The 20,049-nt window shown below is 42.3% G+C and overlaps 1 protein-coding gene across 4 annotated transcripts in view; it reads right to left on the bottom strand.

Annotated features, from left to right (window-relative positions):
• The window catches only part of CCDC91 (coiled-coil domain containing 91), a 457,779-nt gene that overhangs the window by 190,768 nt on the left and 246,962 nt on the right, over nt 1-20,049 (bottom strand). For all 4 annotated transcript variants that reach the window (XM_019515987.1, XM_019515989.1, XM_019515988.1 and 1 more), the window contains 2 exons: nt 2,925-3,017; nt 2,728-2,796 (listed from right to left, as the gene is read on the bottom strand). In XM_019515987.1, the coding sequence (XP_019371532.1) occupies nt 2,728-2,796; nt 2,925-3,017 (162 nt within the window). The remainder of the gene's footprint in view (nt 1-2,727; nt 2,797-2,924; nt 3,018-20,049) is intronic.

Here is a 20,049-nt window from a genome sequence, read left to right as displayed (position 1 = left end):
CTTGGGAACAAGACTTATGAGGAGAGGCTGAGGGAACTGGGTTTATTTAGTCTGCAGATGAGACAACTGAAGGGGGATTTAATAGCAGCCTTCAACTACCTGAAGGTGGTTCCAGAGAAGATGGAGCTAGACTGTTCTTAGTGGTGGCAGTTGACAAAGCAAGGAGCAATGGTCTCACGTTGCACCAAGGGAAATTTAGGTTAGATATGAGACAACCTCTCTCACTAGTATAGTGGACCAGGTTACCCAGAGAAGTTGCAGACTCTTTATCCTTGGAGGTTTTTAAGACCCAGCTAGACAAAGCTTTGGCTGGGGTGATCTAATTGGGGATGGTCCTGCTATGAGCAGGGGGTTGGACTAGATGACCTCCTGAGGTCCCTTCCAACACTAATTTTCCGTGATCCTATGACTTCCTTCATTTCACCACCCAACCCCCAACCCTATTTCCTTTTCACCTTCCATTTCATTACCAACCCACATCCCATTAACTCTCTGCCACCCACTTTCATAACCCTGCCCCACCAACCTGTGCAACACACCCCACCTAGAGCAGGGTTCAAGGCCTGTCCTTGCTCACCAGCCCTGTAGTGGCAATTCACAGATATAGCTCCTAGTCTGCCCCCATTTGCCTGCCCTCTAGTGGCAAGTCACAGCTGTGCAGGAGGGGGACAGTCAGAGAAGGTTTTTAGTCTTAAGGTATGATTGCTCCAAACTCAAGCTAGCACTAACACTGATCAACGTTTGGGCAGCAAAAAGTGCAATGTGCAACAAGGCCCCTACTGTGTTGTGCTCAGACAATTCTTTATATAAAAGCCTTAGTCTGTCTGCCTGTAATGCTTTATTTGCACTCTAACTGACCGTCTTGGCAGCCAATCAGAGCGTGAATAAAGTGGTAGGGACAGTAGGTGGTGGAGTGCCGCCATGACAGTGGGGACAGGGTAGGCCAGCACAGCTGGCCTGCTCCCCAGCCCCCACTCCGTGGAGGAGACGGTGGCAGCGTGAGGGGGTGGGTAACAGGGTCAGGGCCGCCACAGAGGGGAGGGGGGAATGGGGAGGGGCAGCCCTGGACATGAACACATACCGCCAGGGGGGAACGGGGTCAGGCCCGAATGGGGAGGTGGGGCCGGATGAGGGGAGCAGGGGCACAGGGCTGGGTGCTGGGCTCTGTCCCTGTCAGCCCAGTGGGGTGGTGTGGGGGGAGTGGCTCCAGCACTGGTCCCAAGGCAGCAGGGGTGAGAGAGCCTGTCCCCAGGCTTCTGTCCCCACCCAGCACTCCCCCCGCTGGCAGGCAACAGCGGAGGAACAGACAGCGGGGCAGGCACTGGCTCCATCCCCCCTGCAGGCCGCGAAAATGGAGCAGATGGAGGGAGGGGCAAAGCCAGTACCGCTGGCCATGCCCCCACCAGCCCTACAGGCAGTGGCAACAGAGTGAAGGGTGGGGTGGGGCCAGGGGACATAGAGGGGGCAGCCCGGCCCGGCCCCGAAGCAGTGGGGTGGGAGGGGGAGTGGGCCTGGCCTCAAAGGTGGAGGGGTGGGGCTGGATGCAGGCCTCTGTCCCCAGCCACCCCTCCCCCCGCCTGTCATTCTTGATGGGCAATTGGCTGGTATGGTTATAAAAACAATATAAGAAGCTATAAAGAACGGAGTAACATAGGTGAATCACTTGCATGCGGCGAGACATTACTAAAGATTCTTTCAGTGTCTGGAAAGACAGACAGCAATTTTGTTCACATAATTGAATCCCATTTGTGTTGGATTATGCCACAAAACATAACATTCCAATGTCACTCAAAAATTATTACCTGATTTCATAATATTAATGTTTCTGTGTTCAATGCATTTATTATTGAGAAGCATTAAACAAATCATATAAAAAGCCAAATGATCTACTTGTTTAAAAACATACTGAATCTCACGAGGAAACTGAAATCAAATAACCAAAATTTTCTGGCAATGAAATTAGAGTTTTTGACCAAAGACATTTGACAAACTTCACTTAATTTAAGTCAAACGGCTTATGCTTTTCCTTAAAAAATGACTTTATATAAAAAAAAAAATCATTCAGTTAGATCTGGAGCTAGATGACTTGACGCATGGATGAAGACCCCAATATCTGGCTCTTGAAATCAAAAAGATAATATTGCTGTTGGATATATGGTATAAAAACTAATTTTTGTTTAGATAACACATATAACTCCACTATAATACATTAACTTCTCAGTGAGAGCATCTACACATTCACTAATGTGCTGTAGTTACTGTGCATTAAGGTTAGTACTTGTATAATCAAGTACTAATTCACTGTGCAATAACCGGTGTTACATCACAGTAGTGCCGGCGCACGCCCTTTCAGTGATGCCTAATAATACTAGGCAGTTGTGTATTAGCATTGTTTTTGCTGTGATGCACTACTGTGCAGTATTATTAGGCTACTGCACAGCTAGTGTCTCATGTGGATGCATCCAGTATAATTAAAAAGCTATGTGCTATTTTAATTAAAAGAAAATAGGATATTACATTTTCTATCACCAGAGATCTCTGATGGCTTTAGATGTCTTCATGACTTCTATAACAATATTCCTCCCTAAACATACTTACAAACATAATTTTTAATGGATCTGGACTTAAATGGATTTGATTATGAAATACGAGTCAGTTTCTTAACCTGGCTCTCCTAATGACACACATGGTATTTATATTGCATATCTGCTATTTAACTGGTGATACCTTTGCAGCAGCTGCCAGAGCCTCTTTACTTCTGTTCCTTTCTTCATCCAAACATTTTTCCAGTACTTCCTGCAAATAATATGAAAAGTTAAATTGCAATACAACATTTGAGCAGTGGGAAAAATTGTTTCAAATGCTAAAAAAGTGCAAAACTTGTATTGACTTCAATGGTATAGCATCAAGCATATAAATATTACCTTATGTTTTCGTGACTCTTGCATCAAAGCTTCTTCTACCCTTTCAGCTAACATTTCTTTCTCTATTTCCAGCATGCCAAGGAGTCTCTGATGCTTTAAGAAAAATAATCATAATATATTAATAAACTATAGTAGAAACACAAACATGACCAGCTAGTGAGGGCATTAAATGGATATTTTACTTTAAGTAGTCACAATCTACGGTTGGTTAAATCAGGGGCAGGTAAAATACAGCCCATGGACCAGATCTAGCCCACCAGGCAATTTCATTCGTCCTGCAGACACCCACCAACTAGTTATACCCCACCTAGCCAACACAACTTACTCCCACCCTTGTGCAAGGTAGGACTCGGCCCAGCCAGCATGCAGCTTCTGGGTGGGGCTCCTGCTGCCACTGCTGCAGCCGCTGGGGGACCTGCTCAGCTTTCCCAACATCCAGCAGCTCCTCCTTGTTTCCCTGCTGCTGCACTCACTTCAGGCAGGAGCTGCAGTGGGGATGTGGGGAAGGTGCAGCTGGGCAGGGGCACGGAGCATGGGGCTGGGGCTGGCAGGAGTGCAAAAACTATGCCCAGCAGGGCAGTGGGAACATGGGAGCTGTGGTGTACAGCGTGTGGGTATGAGGGAGGGTGGTGGCTGTGGAGACTCCCCCCCCACCAAATGGTGCATAGCCCTTGCTGGCAGCTGCAGCAGTAGGTGGTGGGTGCTCGCAGGTCCCCTGGCAGCTGCAGCAGTGGCAGCAGCAGCCCCACCTGGAAGCTGCGTCCTAGCTGGGCCAGGCCCTTCTGCACACAAGGGTGGGTGGTTGGGCCACTTCTGACCTGTGCAGGTGCTGCTGACAGTTGGTGTGTGGCTCCAGCCAGCACTGCACTTGGTGGTGCACCTCTATCATGCAGGGCTCCCTCCAGCACATATGTAGCTTCTGGCACTCGCATGTCACTGGGGGAAGCCCTGTACAATGGAGCTAGCTGCCTTCCCCATCATGTGAAGCTGCCAGGACTCTGCCAGAAGTGGCAGGGAGGCCCGCCCCTGCTACCATGGTGGCAGGGAGTGTGGAAGGCAGCCTTTTCTATCATGTAGAGCTTGTCCCAGTGTCACTTACATGTGCATCGCAGAGAACCCCACATGATAGAGGTAGGCCAGGCTGACTGCACTCCTTGCCACCACACGCAGCTCTGGCTGGAGCCATGTGCTGCTGGGTGCCAGTGACTGCGCAGGCAATGAGTGCCCTGAGGGCCCTTGCCTGCTGCTGCTGCTGCAGCCAGCAGCAAGAGCTGTGCACCATGAGCAGGGGTGTGTGTGGTGCGGGCTCACAGCCCCCCATCCTCCACACCTGCCCACACCCTATCATACACACACACACACCACACAATATACAAGAGTAAGACTTTATTTTGACCTATTATGCAATCATCTCTGTATACACTACAGAAAACAAATCATGAAAATAATTTTTTTTGTAATAAAATTAAAATATGTTATAGTAGGTGTTTGACTTTTAGTATATGATTTGGTTTTTTTTTCTGGTTCAGATGGCAACCTTGGTCCCAAAAGGAGTACTTCCAGGGGCAGGGGGAACATCCGATGGGAAAGGTCAGGGGTTAGGGGTGGGACTTCTGGTTCCAAGTCCAGGGATGGGGCACCTATCAAGGGGTGGAGCTACCCTTGCAGCCCTCATCAGCTCATCAAAACTCATTAAGTGGCCCTCCCAAAAGCCAAAATTATTGCCCACCCCTGTGTTAAACAAACCATATATAAGTTGGTCTCTTAGTAATAACAGGAACAAAGGCCATTATAGGTGACATGAGATATTAATCTAATTAATTTTTTCTATTATTTCTTAATTGTAAGTATACAACAAAGAGAGGTAAAATACTATTTAGTGAGGTAATACAGCAGACATAATAATTCTTATAAAAGCTATGAACATAGCCATGAAAATGTTACTTAATAACAAGTACTCATTCCAATGCCTTTGGCATTTAAAGTATTCTCATAGAAGCTTTCATCTGAATATATCATGAAGGGAAGGGCAACTGTAAACACTGCATCTACAATCAATTCCAACACCATAAAGTTCAAAGGTCAGAATATGAGAGTAAAAATTGCTGCTTTCTTCCCATGTTCTTGTAATTTAAAACATTTTTCAAGGAGACAGTGAACACTGAGAGTAAGTGACCGAGTACTCTATGTCTGGTTATATAATCTGACATCACTGTTTCTAATTATAATCCTTTTATCTATGTTTTTCAAGAAACCAAGGAAAGCATGTGAAAGATGTGGGTTTTTTTTTAAACTGAGCTGTGATCCAAATCTAAAAATTATTATTGGAAAGTATTGATACCATGTGTATTTGTCAAGACAACTAGCTAACAAATCAGTAAACCTTACCACATACTGTTTAAAATATGAGTATAGTAAATTTATATCATATATACAGTATCATAACATTTCTTAAGATCAAAGACAAAAATCAATAAAAATACATGTGACATTATTATAAAACCATACAAAAGATGACGCCTTTAGCTCAAACAAAAAAGAACATGGTTAATGTTAAGCAAGCGAGCAGTCCTTTTTGACAACTTATTCTAACGGCTATCGTTCTACAGTATGCACCTACTAGGTTTTTAATTAAAGTCTTTCTCTAATTATAGCTTGAAATCTGTTACCAAACTGCAAAGATGATGTACTATGAAAAATACTTTTAAATTTGAAAAGCAGAACATAAAAGTATTTAGACAGTGCAAAGAAGAATACAACATAAAATATCAGCTCTTCCAGTACAAACATTCAAAAAGGCATTTCCCTGTGAACTTACTTAAAATAGTTCTGAATGAAGCAGACATATTTTAATGCAAAACACCTGTGGTAAGTACACTGAAATTCACATCATGTTTGTACTTAATGAGGTGTATTTTAACTTTCTCTGCAGTACCATATTTTCTGACATTAACCTTCATCTTTTGGGAAATTAAAAACAATATTTATTTGTTCCAGTAACTAACAAAGTATTAAGAAGTAAACAGTTTATAAATTTAATTTAAGAGACCATCTACATTGTGGTTACTTGATTCACTGACTACAAGAGAATTGCAATTAGGAGTCTCTCAAAATAGGATTTTCCAAGATGAATGTCCGTATTTATTTGAAAGAACAATGCAAAGAAGACTTAAAATTACAAACTATTGATCCAATGGTAGGGTACAAAACAAAACACACTGATGTCAATGGGCAGACCATTATTATTTTCAGTAGGCTTCAGATCAGACCCAGATAGCTTAAAATGGTATCAAGGAAAAATCTCTCTCCAATTCAAATGGTACAGACAGTGTATTGAATGGCAGATTTGTTCCTCAAGATGATATCTCTAGAACAGTATCAGAACCTAAGACAGCTAAGTATATTTTGGCATGAAGAATCATATTTCCAATTTTGAAATACCACAGATTTCTTAACAGGTTTCACTGTGGATCCAATTACTTAAGGTATTTAAAAAAGCAAAAAAAACCCCCTAATTTTCTTTACATTCCTATACATTCCTTTTAAATAATTCCATAATTCAACTCAGTGTATCAGAATTGAAAAGCAGAAAGTTCTGGGATCACAATCTTGCAAGCTAGGAAAAGGACCCATTATCTGCATCATGCAGACCTTACAAGGTTCTGATTCTTTGTTTGATCTCTGAACTATCAACTTTTTTCCCAAGAAGAGTGTATAATTAACCCTTACAGTGATCAGTCTGGTATGACTCTGAACTGCTACAAGAATTCATTAATACATTGATGGGTAATTTTTTCAAATACTACCAATTCCACTGAGATGCAGCATAACAAAGAAGGCAAAATATGAGTTAGCAATAACTATAAGCTAAATCCTTAACTAAATTAAACACACAAAGTGCTTTTAAAGAAAAATACACTATCATTACTCAAGAATACAGGAAACCCTCACTATTTGCGGGTTTGGCATTTGTGGTTTCAAATATTCAAGAAAGCTGAACCCACATTTTAAATGCACTTTATACACTTACAGGAGCTCCTTGGGAGCTCTGCGCTTGCTGCCACCAGGATCCTGCCACCGCTGCCGGGCTCCCACTGTTCCCGCCAGAGCTGTGCCCCCCCACTCCCAGTCGCTGGGGATGTGAACGCAGTGCCTTATTCGTGGATTTTGCCATTTGCGGGGGATACAAAAATGTATCCCCCGCAAATGGTGAGGGTCGCTTGTAATTACAAAAGAAAAATTTGCCTAATGACCAAACGTATCCTGGAAAAGAGATTAAATCATGTATGTGTAGAGTTATTACATACAGAGTTAACAGTCCATTTTCAAAATTTTATCATAAGATCTCCTATCTTTTTAGTAGGTAAGAAATCTTATACTGTACTGTGTAATAAGGTATATTTGGGGAAATTTATATAAAATTAGTAAAGTCTTTGGGTTATGTTGAACTTTTTTTTCTATCCATATATAAAACAAACACAATTTTAGGGTTTTTTTAAAATTTTAGAATGAAGGTTTTTGGAAGACAAAGTCAAATTTGCACATTAGCTCATCTATGCTATTTTGTACATGCATTTAGAGTATTTTCAAATTTAGAAATATAAGGATTTTGAGGTTCCACTGAGACTTTTTATTTAATGCATTACAAATAAAAATACATTTAAAGATTCTCAAAAAAATTACATGAGAAACTGGGATGTTAAAATCATAATTTTATTAAGGTCACAAGATCCTTATGAATAACTTAGCATGTCCTTTCCTATTATAATATAAATGTTTATTCATGCACAGTAATCCTTCCATAAAAGGCTGCCTTCATATCTGAACTTCCAGAAGTTCATATATCATCACAAATGTTGCAACAGCTGTCCATACAGTCCAGGAAAGCACATTCACTTGTATTAGAGCTAAAGAAATACCTTGCAGGACTGTTTATTTGGTTTCAGTGTTTACATTGAGCCAATAAGATTTCTTTTTTAAGTTATAGGAATTTTCAACCATTAAATTACACAAATTATTTGAAGAGAAATAATTGGAAATGGGCTAAGCAGAATACAATACTGAAACAGCTCTTTTCTCAGGAACAGATTTTGAAACTATGGAGTTTAAGATGCATAAAGAGGGAGTGTGAAATGCAGATGATAAACATCCAATTAAGAGGAGAGATTATTTGCCATTAACTCTTTAGGAGTCATCTTAATGTATTCTCACTAATGGGTTTTAGTACTTGTGGTATCAAGCTATCAGACCTGTTTTGGAAACTGTATTTTTTAGGGTGGATGCATGAAATAGTTGCATCATTGCAGCACAAATTCCCAGGAGGTACTTACATGCCTAACTCCTACTGAAATCTGATTTCAGTGTCCTGATATTATACAGCACACCAAAACAGAATGGGAACAGGCATGTAGCATTACGACAGTGTGAATGCTCTTAAATAAATTTCTGGTAAATAAGCTTTTTCCTAACTGTGGAAGCTTTGTTAGCAGAATTCTAGCAGTGAGAAAGTGAGTGAATAATTCTTAGCCAAATGCAGATGATAGCATTAACTTCTCAAACTGGGAATCAGAAGGTAAAATGTTAAATACTAGAAATTCTGATTAATGAAGGGTGCACCGAACTCCAAGCTGCTGTGTTGAATACCTCCAGCAGGGAAACTTGCCAAAGACAAGGCATTAATTTGCCAGTGATTTTTGTGGAATGAGTTTTCAAGCTAGTACTACTGGTTTCCTAGTTAAAATGTAATAGTGTTCTGTATATTCTCTGATTTAAAAGTCTGTTCAGTGATGAGTTATTTCTGGATCTACCCTCACGTAACAGCAAAAACCTACTGGGTCTTCCAAAGGAAGATCTAAATTTCCAGAATGTTTCCAGGTGAAAAACAGAGAATCTTCTTTACATCTAGGGTATGGAGACATCCTGCTTGAGAATTGGATCTACGAAAGATAAGATAGCAGGGAAGGTTCTAAAATAAGTAGAAAGTGGAGACCACCTTAGGCATAAAGCTTAGATGGGGCCTTACAGGAACTTTCTTCTTCTAAATTGCAGGTGGAATAATAATCAAAGCACTAAGACGACAATTGTTACATTAACAGCCATTTAAGCAGGCAAATTTTCAAAAATAATCTGTACAAGAGATGACCATAAAGAACATCAACCTAAAAAAAGGAAGGTAGATTTGTTTTTAACGTGACTGTGACGAGTATCTGTACTGCCATAAAATCTTTGGGGAGACTAAGGCTAATCCTGGACATTCAAAGACATAGAAGATACTGTAGGAATGCAAGGACCATAGCTCAAAATGAACCCTGTCTTTTATTAGCTGTCTGGAAAGTGAACAATTTCCATTTCTGCCCAGGATTTTAGGGTGCAGCCCTTGTTGGACTGTAAGAGACTGGGCCAAATGCCTGCTGAGCAAAAATGGTTCTTGTGGCTCACGGTCATCAGATTTGCTTCCATTCCTCAAATTGAAGCGTCTCTGAGTTGTATGGCAAAATTCTCTCTTGCTTTTAGGATAGGAAGTCTGGAGGTAGAGCTAGCACATGTCATCTGAACAAGTCTAGACACCAGTACCAATAAAAGAACAGAGTCTGTCAACATTAACTCTGCCTGGCCTGATCTCCATTTGGTAACAGGAAACTGTAAGAGAGCTGTAAGATGTCTTTAGCTCAGCACAAAAACATCTGAGAGAATTTATCTTTGAGTCTTCTTGTACCACACAATTGATGTTTCATATTTTTTGGATGGAAAATGATCCATTATCAATGAGATCATCTGCAAAATGATGCTTACATCACTGATGATTCACTCATACCAATTCTGAAACCTCTGGCTGTACACATTTGCCTTCACACACTCACTGGCAAGCTGGAGAGCTACAGGGTGGATTTAGTTCTGAATACTTCAAATACGAAAAAATATATGTGGTCTTCATTAGTAAGAACTGGGAATACTCTCACATTCTGCTTATGCATGCAGCCCATCACTATAGTGCTGTCTCAAGTGCCCGCACCTGCTTCCTCTTCTCTTTCCTTGTATCTTAACCAGCATCTATGTCAGGTGGAGGTACCTGAAAAGAGCCATAGGAACGGGAAGACAGATTCACAGCCTGTGTCAGAGAGATAATTAACCAAATGAATAGGTAGAGAGGTTGGCACATTACCAAATTATTGCAAGACTATAGAGGTAAAAAGGTAGTGTTGGATTCTCTGATACTACTTTGATTTGGGTTGTTCCAGGAAGTCTATGGTAACAGATTTACTCCTAGAAAAGGGTCAAAGAGATTCCAATCTTGGGTCTGTTACAGAAGCTGATTGAGGCAGGAGCAAAAAAATGCATCTCAGGTCTTTTGCTGGAGGGTCTCAAAATTGAGGTGGGTGTTGCTTCCCCTAGGAAACCCATCAGAGTATCAGGCTGTACACACTGGGATGAGCCTTGAACCTCAAGTACATCTCCCTCCTTCTGCAGAAAGAAAAGGCACAGGGAACTGGCATACAACTGGCATCACATATACATGAAACCCTGGACTTGGGAACGTCCCCTCTGCTGTCTAGGCTGCAGTGGGCTGCCATTCTCCTAGCTGCCTTGAGCCAGATGCATTTTCTTCATGGGCCAGATCAGTGTCACAGGTTATATAGGCTATTGGGCTAAAATGGGGAGAGCCCGACTCTCACTGGATGATTCTATTTTGCCATACCAGGAAACAGAATGTCAAACCTTTTGCAAATGCCAAAACTTCAGTTATGTGGCTGCATACCTGCCATTTAGAAACGTAAAGTGAAGTAAGATTTTAGCCTTTAATGTTTATGGACAAATACCATGTTTTCATTTTTAAAAGTTTTTACTAATATGAATGAGCCTTTAGACCTGGATGTTTGCTTTGAGATGGCTTGGTGCAAGGCAAAAGCAAAATGCATTATAATTTCCAATTTAATTCTTAAAGTTCATATTTGTAGTATAAGTTTTTTCAAGGAATAAATAGTTCCTTATAAAATCTTACGGAATTACCATGATGTTCTGAACTGTAAATTCAGAGTCAATAATTTTTTCTGGGTTAAAGAGAAGGAGGTGAAAAGCTCCCCCTTCCCCCCATTTCACTCTTTGGTTTTATTTAGTGAAGTGCTCTATTTTTGTCCTTCCAATACAATATTATACTTCTGAAAGAGGAGAAAATTTTAACAAAATAATTATTTAAAAATGGGGGTAAAAATTATTTAAAAATGGGGGTAATATTTCAATGGAAACAATTTAGAGTAGCTTGGAGTAAAATGGAGTACAAAATAGAGGATCAAGAAGAATCTTTTGAAATTCAACCTGAAACAAAAGGCATTCAGAAATAGTTTTTTCCCCCTGCAAGAAGTTTTCTCCCCCTGCAATGTTTTCCCCCCTGCAAGAAGTTATTTAGGCAACAGTTCCAAATCAAAAACGTTTGATGCAGATTCAAATATAAATACAGAGGTTATGTGGTTTTTCTTGATTCCTGTAAAAAAGAAATAAAAAAAAAAAAAATCTCTTTTTTCCTGGAATGTGAGTCACAGAAGATATTGTAAACAGATTTAATCACAATCACAACTAGTTAGAAATTTTTGTACGATAAATTTGCGTCTGAAAAATAGTTACAAGTTACACTCAGGTATGCAATTACAGGTCCTTAGAGAGTTCACAAGAAATGTTATAAATAATTTACAAGGTGAGCACAATAATTCAGATTTCCTTTTAGTTATTATGCAGCTCAAATAGTAATCCATAAACTACTAATAATAATCTCTAATCTGCACAGTTTTGTTCCAAATAGATTTGATTAATCCTAAAATGGAAGTTAAAAACCAGAAATTGAATAAGCTGTTCAAAGTGAACTAAAATATTTTTTTAAATATGCCTGTTTTTTTAAACATGCCTACATATCTCCATCAGCGGAGATTTATTAAAAGGGGCTGAAGGCTTCTTTTCCCACCTTAATGTAACTTAAATAATCTTAGTTAATTTGGCTGCAGGTGCTGAGTGCTCAGTAGGTGATCTGGAGAATGGCTCAGCTTATTTATTTATTTATTTTAACAGAGGGGTGCCAGCCCCCAACTCATTCCCAGCTTGGTGCAATGCATCCAGCCACAGCATGAGGGGAACCCATGTGGGCTCTCCCTGTTCTGCCTTGTTGGCTGGGCTGGGCCCTGTGGCCTTCGCTGGAGTGGCACTGGGATGAGGAGTGGGGCTGCTGTGCATGGCCAGGTGATGTAGCGTTTCCTTGTCCCACGAGTCACTTCTGGTAATTGAACTCCAGGGCACTCTCAGAAGGCAACAATGTCAATCCATTGGAGGAAGCAGAGGAGAGCTGCAACTGTACCTGAGAACAAGATGGACCAATCAAAGTTGCTGGTGAGAAGCATTCAAATGATTCCAGCCAGACCTCTAAACAGGCAAGTTATAAAGCCTGGAGTCCTTAGGGAGGACTAAGCGAGACTGACAAAAACAATATTCTTATTGAAAGTTATTGGGGAGAAACTGGAGTCAATCTTTAGAGAAGCTTTGTCTTATAGACACGAAAAATGTGGTGCCTCTTTCCAGGACCTGGGTAAATTACAGGAACACATGCAGATCCACCTGAAAGAGAAATCATACTGATGCCTAATCTGTGGGAGATCTTCCAAGCTGAGAACATATGAATCCACAAGCTCGTTCATTCTACTGACAGGCCACACAAGCGTGCAGAATGTGACAAAGGTTTCACCAGCATGGCTGATACCCGGAGGCACTTACAAAATGTATACAGGATTGAGAGGTCTATGGTAATTTTGGGGAACAGTGTGGTTAGAAACCCATTATTCATAGTGCACCAAAACTTGCATGGCAGTGGGGATAGCAATCAGCTGTTTTCCGAAAACTAAAGTCTGGGGAAGAATAGTCAAAGCCTTACATCTGCCCCACATGTGAGAAAGGTTTCTATAAAACGAATCTGCTACCCACACACGTGGTGATCCACTGGCAGGACAAAACATGGACATTCCAGGAGTGTGTCGTGGCCTTTGTCCAACTAAAGCTAAAAAAGATATCAGCAGACTCATTCTGGATAGCACCCTTTCCAATATGAGGAGTGTGGAGCAACTGTCACACATGTGGAATTACTACACCAATAAATCAATACTGGGGACAAGCCCTATTCTTTTGTTTACTATGGTCATTCCTTCCTTGACTCGGGACATGAGTGAACACAGAGTGGGCACTTCTTAGTGTACAGATTTCCCTAAGTAGTCTCCATTGTTTCCCCTTACCTAAATGAGAACAATTCAGCAATGCTAGAGGATATGACCTAACCTGCATACTGTTAGCCCCCGGCGTCATTCTATGAACGAAGAATGGCTTGAAGAGAGTTCACCCAAACTAAATACTTACAAACAAATCTAAATAATCTTAATGGAAAATGTAATCATGATATAAAGATAAAATATACATAACCCAACAACAAATGGTAGTGTTAGAGTGATGCGGTACCCACAATGGTCTAGGGATTATGATCATTTGTCTCCTAACCCTGGGAATCTCTCTCCCACTCTATTAAAACTTCCTTTACCATACTGTGCTAGCTTTTGCTACCTAATGAAGAATGTCTTTTATTCAAAAACTTATCTAAGTCTATCCCAACTATGTAGTTGGTCCAATAACCCTAAGAAACTGTTGCCTCTTGCAAACAGTGCATGAAAGGCACATCAAACAAATGATTAAAATTTGTAAAATGTGCATTTATCTAAAGAAATAACATAAGCGGTCTAATAGGTGGCAGGCCTGTAAGAGAAAAGGACTTCTCATTTAGGTTTCAAATTAAGCTTTAAAAGAGCATGTATCTATGTTCATCTGTTCAGCAAGAACTGTAGTTCAAGGCTAAACAGCAAAGATTCTAAGATGAACTGAGATTTTTATACTCTATTACATGGCTCTATATCAAAAAGCTTACTAAATAAGGCCAAAAAACAAAGGTGCTTCTAACAGGTTCTACTCTGATTAATATTCATATGCCTTTTTTTCTGTAGTTAAAGCTATACCAGGTGCATCTACACAGAATCATAGAAAATTAGGGCTGGAAGGGGCCTCAGGAGGTCATACAGTCCAGCATTTCTCAACCAAAAATGTGTCACAAGAATATATGAAAGGGTCACAAACAAACTTTAAAAATGGATTCTCATTTAAAGGAGAAAAACATGGGAAACGATAGCTTTTCTCTTGCAGGCTGGCAGAATTCCAGCCTGACGGGTTGCTTGGGGTTTCCCCTCATCCCCTAAACACCCCCTCCACCTGCCCCACACACCCACCCCCAACCCCACAAACTGCAGAGCTGTGGCCTGGGAGTGGGGAGAAGTGGGTTGGGACTGAGGGGCACTGGGTGGGCATTGGCCATTGATGTTTACAAATGGTCCTGGTACAAAAAAGATCGAGAACCACTGATCTAGCCCAACCCCCTACTCAAAGCAGGACTATCCCCAACTAGATCATCCCAGCTAAGGCTTTGTCTAGGTGGGCCTTAAAAACCTCCAAGGATGGAGACTCCACAACCTCTGTGCGTAACCTACTCCAATGCTTTGCTACCCTCCTGGTGAGAATATTTTTTTTCTAATATCTAACCTTAACTTCCCTGATTGCAACTTGAGACCATTGTTCCTAGTTTTGTCCCATGTCACCTCTGGGAAGAGTCTAGCTCCATCCTCTTTGGAACCCCCTTCAGGTAGTTGAAGTCTTTTATTAAATTTCCTCTCAGTCCTTTCTTCTCCAAACTAAATACACCCAGTTGCCTCAGCCTCCCCTCAGAAGTCATGTACCCAGCCCCCTAACCATTATCATTGCCCTCTGCTGGACTCTCCAATTTGCCCACATCCTTTCTGTAGTGGGGGGCCCATAACTGGACATAGTACTCCAGATGTGGCCTCACCAGTGCAGAATACAGGAGAAGAATTACTTCCCTCAATCTGCTGGCAACACTTCTACTGATTCAACAGAGTATGCTGTTAGCCTTGTTCAAAAGGGCACACTGTTTGCTTATATCCAGTTTACTGTCTACTGTAACCCCCACGTCCTGTTTTGCAGAGCCACTGCTTAGCCAGTTGGTCTCCAGCCTGTAGCAGTGCATGGGATTGTTCCCTCCTAAGTGCAGGACTTTGCATTTCTCCTTACTGAATGTCATGAGATTTCTTTTAGTCCAATTCTCCAATTTGTCAAGGTCTTTCTGAATCCCTACCCTGCAGAATATCTACCACTATCCCAACCTTGGCGTCATCTCCAAACTTGCTGAGGGTGCATTCCATCCCAACTTCCAGGTCATTCTCTCTCTCTTTTGTATGACATTTTAGAATTACAACATTCATAGATTAATATCTGAATCTGAAAACCATTCAACCGCTTCAGGTTTAGCTGCATGGATTGATTTTAGATGGCCATTAAATGATCTAAGCGTGCAATCATTCACAATGTGTTGAAAAATTGCACCACTATCGCAATCCAGACTCTCTTTGATTTTCCATTGACAGAGTAGGTGTCCACATTTTCCATGAAGTGTTTGGATGTGATTCAGGGAGAACCAAATCTTTCTCAGTAGGTCAAATCCTTGCTGGAGGATTGTAGGGTCACTGATGAAATATTTTTGCGGCAGGCTGGTATTTGCCCAGGCTTCCCTGAATTCTTCCATGCTTTTGTTATCATCATAAAGCTTCTTGGCATATTTCCAGAAGGGTGTTCTACATTTGAGTCTATCTGGTGGTGGCGTGGTGATGTCCTTGTTGATTGGTCAGTTTGGGTTACTGATGGCCTTATGGTATTCCCTCATGCACATGGCATCATGGCAGAGTTGTGGGGGAGCAGCGTTCGCTAGGACTGGAAGCCATGGCAGCGGTGTACTTTTTAGTGTTCATTATATAATCTGCCTAGCTACATTTAACTGTGTATCAATAATCTGTGTGTGCATGCTTTTGCTCCACACTGGGGAGCAATATTCTGCTGAAGAGAAAGTAGGTGCTAGAGCGGCTGTTCAAAGTATGGTTGCATTTGCTCCTTATGTCGTTCCAGCCAGTTTATGCACAAGGTTAACTCATGCTTTTGCTTTTTTAGTAACATTCTGTAGATGTTCACGAAAGATGAGGCTCTGACCAAGAGTTCTGCCGATGTATCTGGGGAACTTCTCAGGTCATTGATGAACATATTGAACAAAACCAGCCCCAGAACCAACCCCTGGGGCACTCCACTTCAAACTGGCTGCCAACTAATCATCAATCCATTGATTACTACCTTCTGAGCCCAAAAATCTAGCCAGCTTTCTACTCGCTTTACAGTCCATTCATCCAATCCGTACTTACTTAGCTTCCTTGCGAGAACACTCTGGGAGATCATAACAAAAGCCTTGCTAAAGTCAAGATATATGCAATCCACTGGTCTCCCACCACATCTACAGTGCCAGTCATCTCATCATAGAAGGCAATCAGGTTGGTCAGGCATACTGACTGTTCCTAATCACTTTCTTTGCCAAGCGGTTACAAATGAATTCCTTGAGGACCTACCCCATGATTTTTCCTAGGACTGAGGTGAGGTTGATCAGTTTGTAGTTCCCTGGGTCCTCCTCCTATCCTTCCTTAAAGATGAGCACTATATTTGCCCTTTTCCAATAGTTGGGACTACAGTAAAAGCTCTGTTATCCGGCATCCCCTGCGAATGGGGGATGCCGGATAACAAAACATGCCAGTTAATTGAGCAGTGTAGGGAACTGCTGCAGTGGGTAAAGGGTGCGGGGAACTCTCATGGCTGCTTCAGCAGTCCAGCTGGCACAAGGGGTAGTGTCCCCAAGTACCAATTGGCTGGGCCTCAGAAGCTCTTGAGAGCGAGTAGCCCTGAGCTCAACTTTTACTGAGGCTAAAAGGCCTGGCTCAACTTTGCACCGTTTCTATTTGAGCTGCTGCAAGCGCACATGCTTGCATGTGTGGATGCGACCCTATACATTCAGCTTTTCTAAATAGTCCCTAACTTGTTCTTTCACCATTGTTGCCTGCTCACCTCCTAACCAAACTGCTGCCAGGTGCAGTAGTCTGGGAGCTGACCTTATCTGCAAAGAATGACATGAAAAAGGCATTGAGCATTTCAACCTTTTCTGCATTCTCTGTCACTAGGTTGCATGGGCAACTGGTGCCTCCCAAATCTGACCACCAACTGTGGGGGAGCGGGTGAGAGGGGGTCACCCAGTGGCTGATTGCCAAGCTGGCATTTCCAGGGGGTGCATGGCCAATCTCAGGAGGGTACACATGCACGTGCTTGCACCTGCACACATTGCCAATGCTAGGTTGCCTCTCCCATTTAGTAAAGGACCCACACTTTTCCTGATCCTCTTCTTGTTTCTGACATACTTGTAGAAATCCTTCTTGTTACCTTTCACATCCCTTACTAGCTGCAACTCCAGTTGTACTTTGGCCTTCCTGACTTCATCCCTACATGCCACCAAATCTTTGTTATTCAAATCATGTCATAGTTCCATGACTGTGCGTGGACTTCCAATTCTTCCTGCTCGTTTCTCAGACTCTGTGCACTCATGTACAGACACCTGAAGTAATTAGCTGATTGCCCTACTTTCTTAAGAAGACTGAGAATGCTTCCCCTGTTGCCCACTCCTGCTTGCATCTCCTCCAGTTCACCCACTTCTCAACTTACCTCAGGATTTTGGTCTACATCCCCTGATGAACCAAGTTTAAAGCCCTCCTCACTATGTTAGCAAGCCTGTCTGCAAAGATGCTCTTCATCAGGCAGACCCTGTCTCTTCCTAGCAATTCTTCTTCTTGAAACAGCATCCCATAGTCAAAGAAGCCACAGCCGTGCTGATGAAACCATCTGCTCAGCCATGTATTAATCTGCAGGATGCATCTGCTCCACCCGGGGCCCCTCCCTTTGACTGGAAGGATCAAGGAGAACACCACCTGAGCCACTGTCCCCTTCACCCTTGCACCCAGAGCCTGTAGTCACTTTTGATCTGTTCAGGGTCTCCCCTGGGAGTGTCACTGGTGCCCACAGCAGCAGCCTGGGGTAGTAGTCACAGGGCCAAAAGAGTCACAGGGTAATCCTTCTATGATATTTCAGATCCAGGCTCGAGGCAAGCAGCAGACCTCCCAAAACAACAGGTCAGGTCAGCAGATGGATGGCTCTGTCCTTCTCAAAGGGAGTCTCTGACCACCTTCAACCATCGCTGCTTCTTGGTGGCAGTGTTCTTGATCCTTCCAACCTTGAGGCACCCTGGCCTGTCCTCCTCCTCCTCCAATGGAATGCGATTCTCCTTCAGTGTCATTAGCACTCCATATCTGTTCTGCAGGCTAACTGCTGCAGGTGGAGATGAAGATTTCTGCCTGTTGCCAGAGGTCACAAGCTTCCAGCTTCCACCTTTCTGAAAGTCCATGTCCTCTCCCTTCTCTACCATTGCCTTTGGCAGTCCTTCCTCCACAGTCCTATAGGTCTCCTTCAGCATCAAATGAATTAAGTTCTCAAGATGGAGGATGCTTCAGAGCCTTGCCACCTCCTCCTGAAGTTCTCCAGCCTCCTCCCTGAGGGACACTATGAGGAGGCAAGAGTACTATCTTAGGGTAGAGTCATTAAGTGTGATATAAAGCAAGTGTAGATGGTGACTGCTGAGTACAAATTGCTCCCAGTCAGCCCAGACAGCTGAGGGGCCAGAAACCTGGCTCCTCCCAGTCCCCTTGCCACAAGATGCCACCACCCAGAGCCTGGGGCTGATGCCCCATATCCCCTGCCAACCTGGGGCTGCTCCACCCCAACTCAAACTGCTGTGATCCTGGGTGCACGTGTAGATGCTACATCCAGGAGCAGTTCACTTTGGCTCAGATAGCTCCAGAGTTTATTGTGTCGCATTAATAGCATGTGTAGATCTGCCCACCTTGTCCTAAAGCAGATCTGCTGGCATACAACCATTAAATGTTCTCTGAGCAACCTTTAGCCTTCTTTTAACCTGTCATTCCAGAACTTCCTAAAATTATTCTGGCTTCTGACATTATCTTGTTTCTCATTTTCTTTGCTGCTTCTTCTCTAATTTAAACTTTAGTCAAGCAAATGCAAACAGATTCCAGACCATATTGGCATTAAGAGATTTAGGGCCTACTATAGTCTACAGCTGAAAGGTCAATCCAGAGCCCTCTTCCTAAAGACAGCCAGTACAACCCTAGTGAAGAGAGACTGCTGCATAAGGCTCTCTGTTATCTCTACCCACAAAGACAGTGCTGACTGGCTCTGAACCCACTCTCATCAACTGAAGCAGGAAATAGGTTCTGTTGCCATTGTGTAATCAAGGAGATATGTGAAGAAGAGTACCTTCAAGGAGCTAGGCAATCTCAGAAATTACTGGACTAGTAGGTGGGAATCAAGTTGAGCTTTTCTCAAGGATTTGATGGATTAAACAGTTCATTTGTTAATCCTGATCTCTGAATTGATTAGTACTGATGTCTAGAAAGTGCCTACTCTACAGCACTGAATTTGGAGATCTCTCTCAGGCGTTTGTATAGAGTGCACCTAGGTGGAGCTGGCCCAACTACCCTTACTTTTTGTGCATTCTTTGATCTTTTGTTTTCAATGAAGCTATTTTATTTGAGAGAGAAGTACTGTGTCAGCTGTTTGAAAAAAAGTCCAGACCTTTAAGACATCAAACAGTTAACAGCTTATTACTTTAATATTATTAATGAATAGCAGCTATTAAAGTGAGTGCATACATGTCAAACTAGGTCAGTGGTATATGTTTAAAAATCTGATGGAGAGGTGATGGTTACTGAATTTATGATGGAAATCAATCAGAGACTGCAGGTTGTTGGTCCAAATGATGAAAGTGTCATCGATATATCTTAGGTATAGCATGGGCTTGATGGTACAGTTATTGAGGAATTCTTCTTCCAGGCGGGCCATAAAAAGACTGGCATATTGTGGGGCCTTTCACGTATCCACAGCTGTGCCCATGGTCTGAAGGAAGTGTTGGTTATTGAAAGTGAAGTTGTGTGTGAGAATGCAGTGTATATGTTCAGTAATATCTTTGTATCTTTAGGTCCGGACTCTTGAGTTGTAACCTTGCCCTTGTAGATATGCAAGGTATATGAGTAAAGATAAATTTTTGAAG

This window comes from Gavialis gangeticus, unplaced genomic scaffold (assembly GCF_001723915.1).
Source record: "Gavialis gangeticus isolate Ggan-Ray unplaced genomic scaffold, GavGan_comp1, whole genome shotgun sequence".
Lineage (NCBI taxonomy): Eukaryota > Metazoa > Chordata > Crocodylia > Gavialidae > Gavialis > Gavialis gangeticus.
The sequence above is the reverse complement of the archived record's forward strand: the minus strand, read 5'-3'. Positions and strand labels throughout refer to the sequence as shown.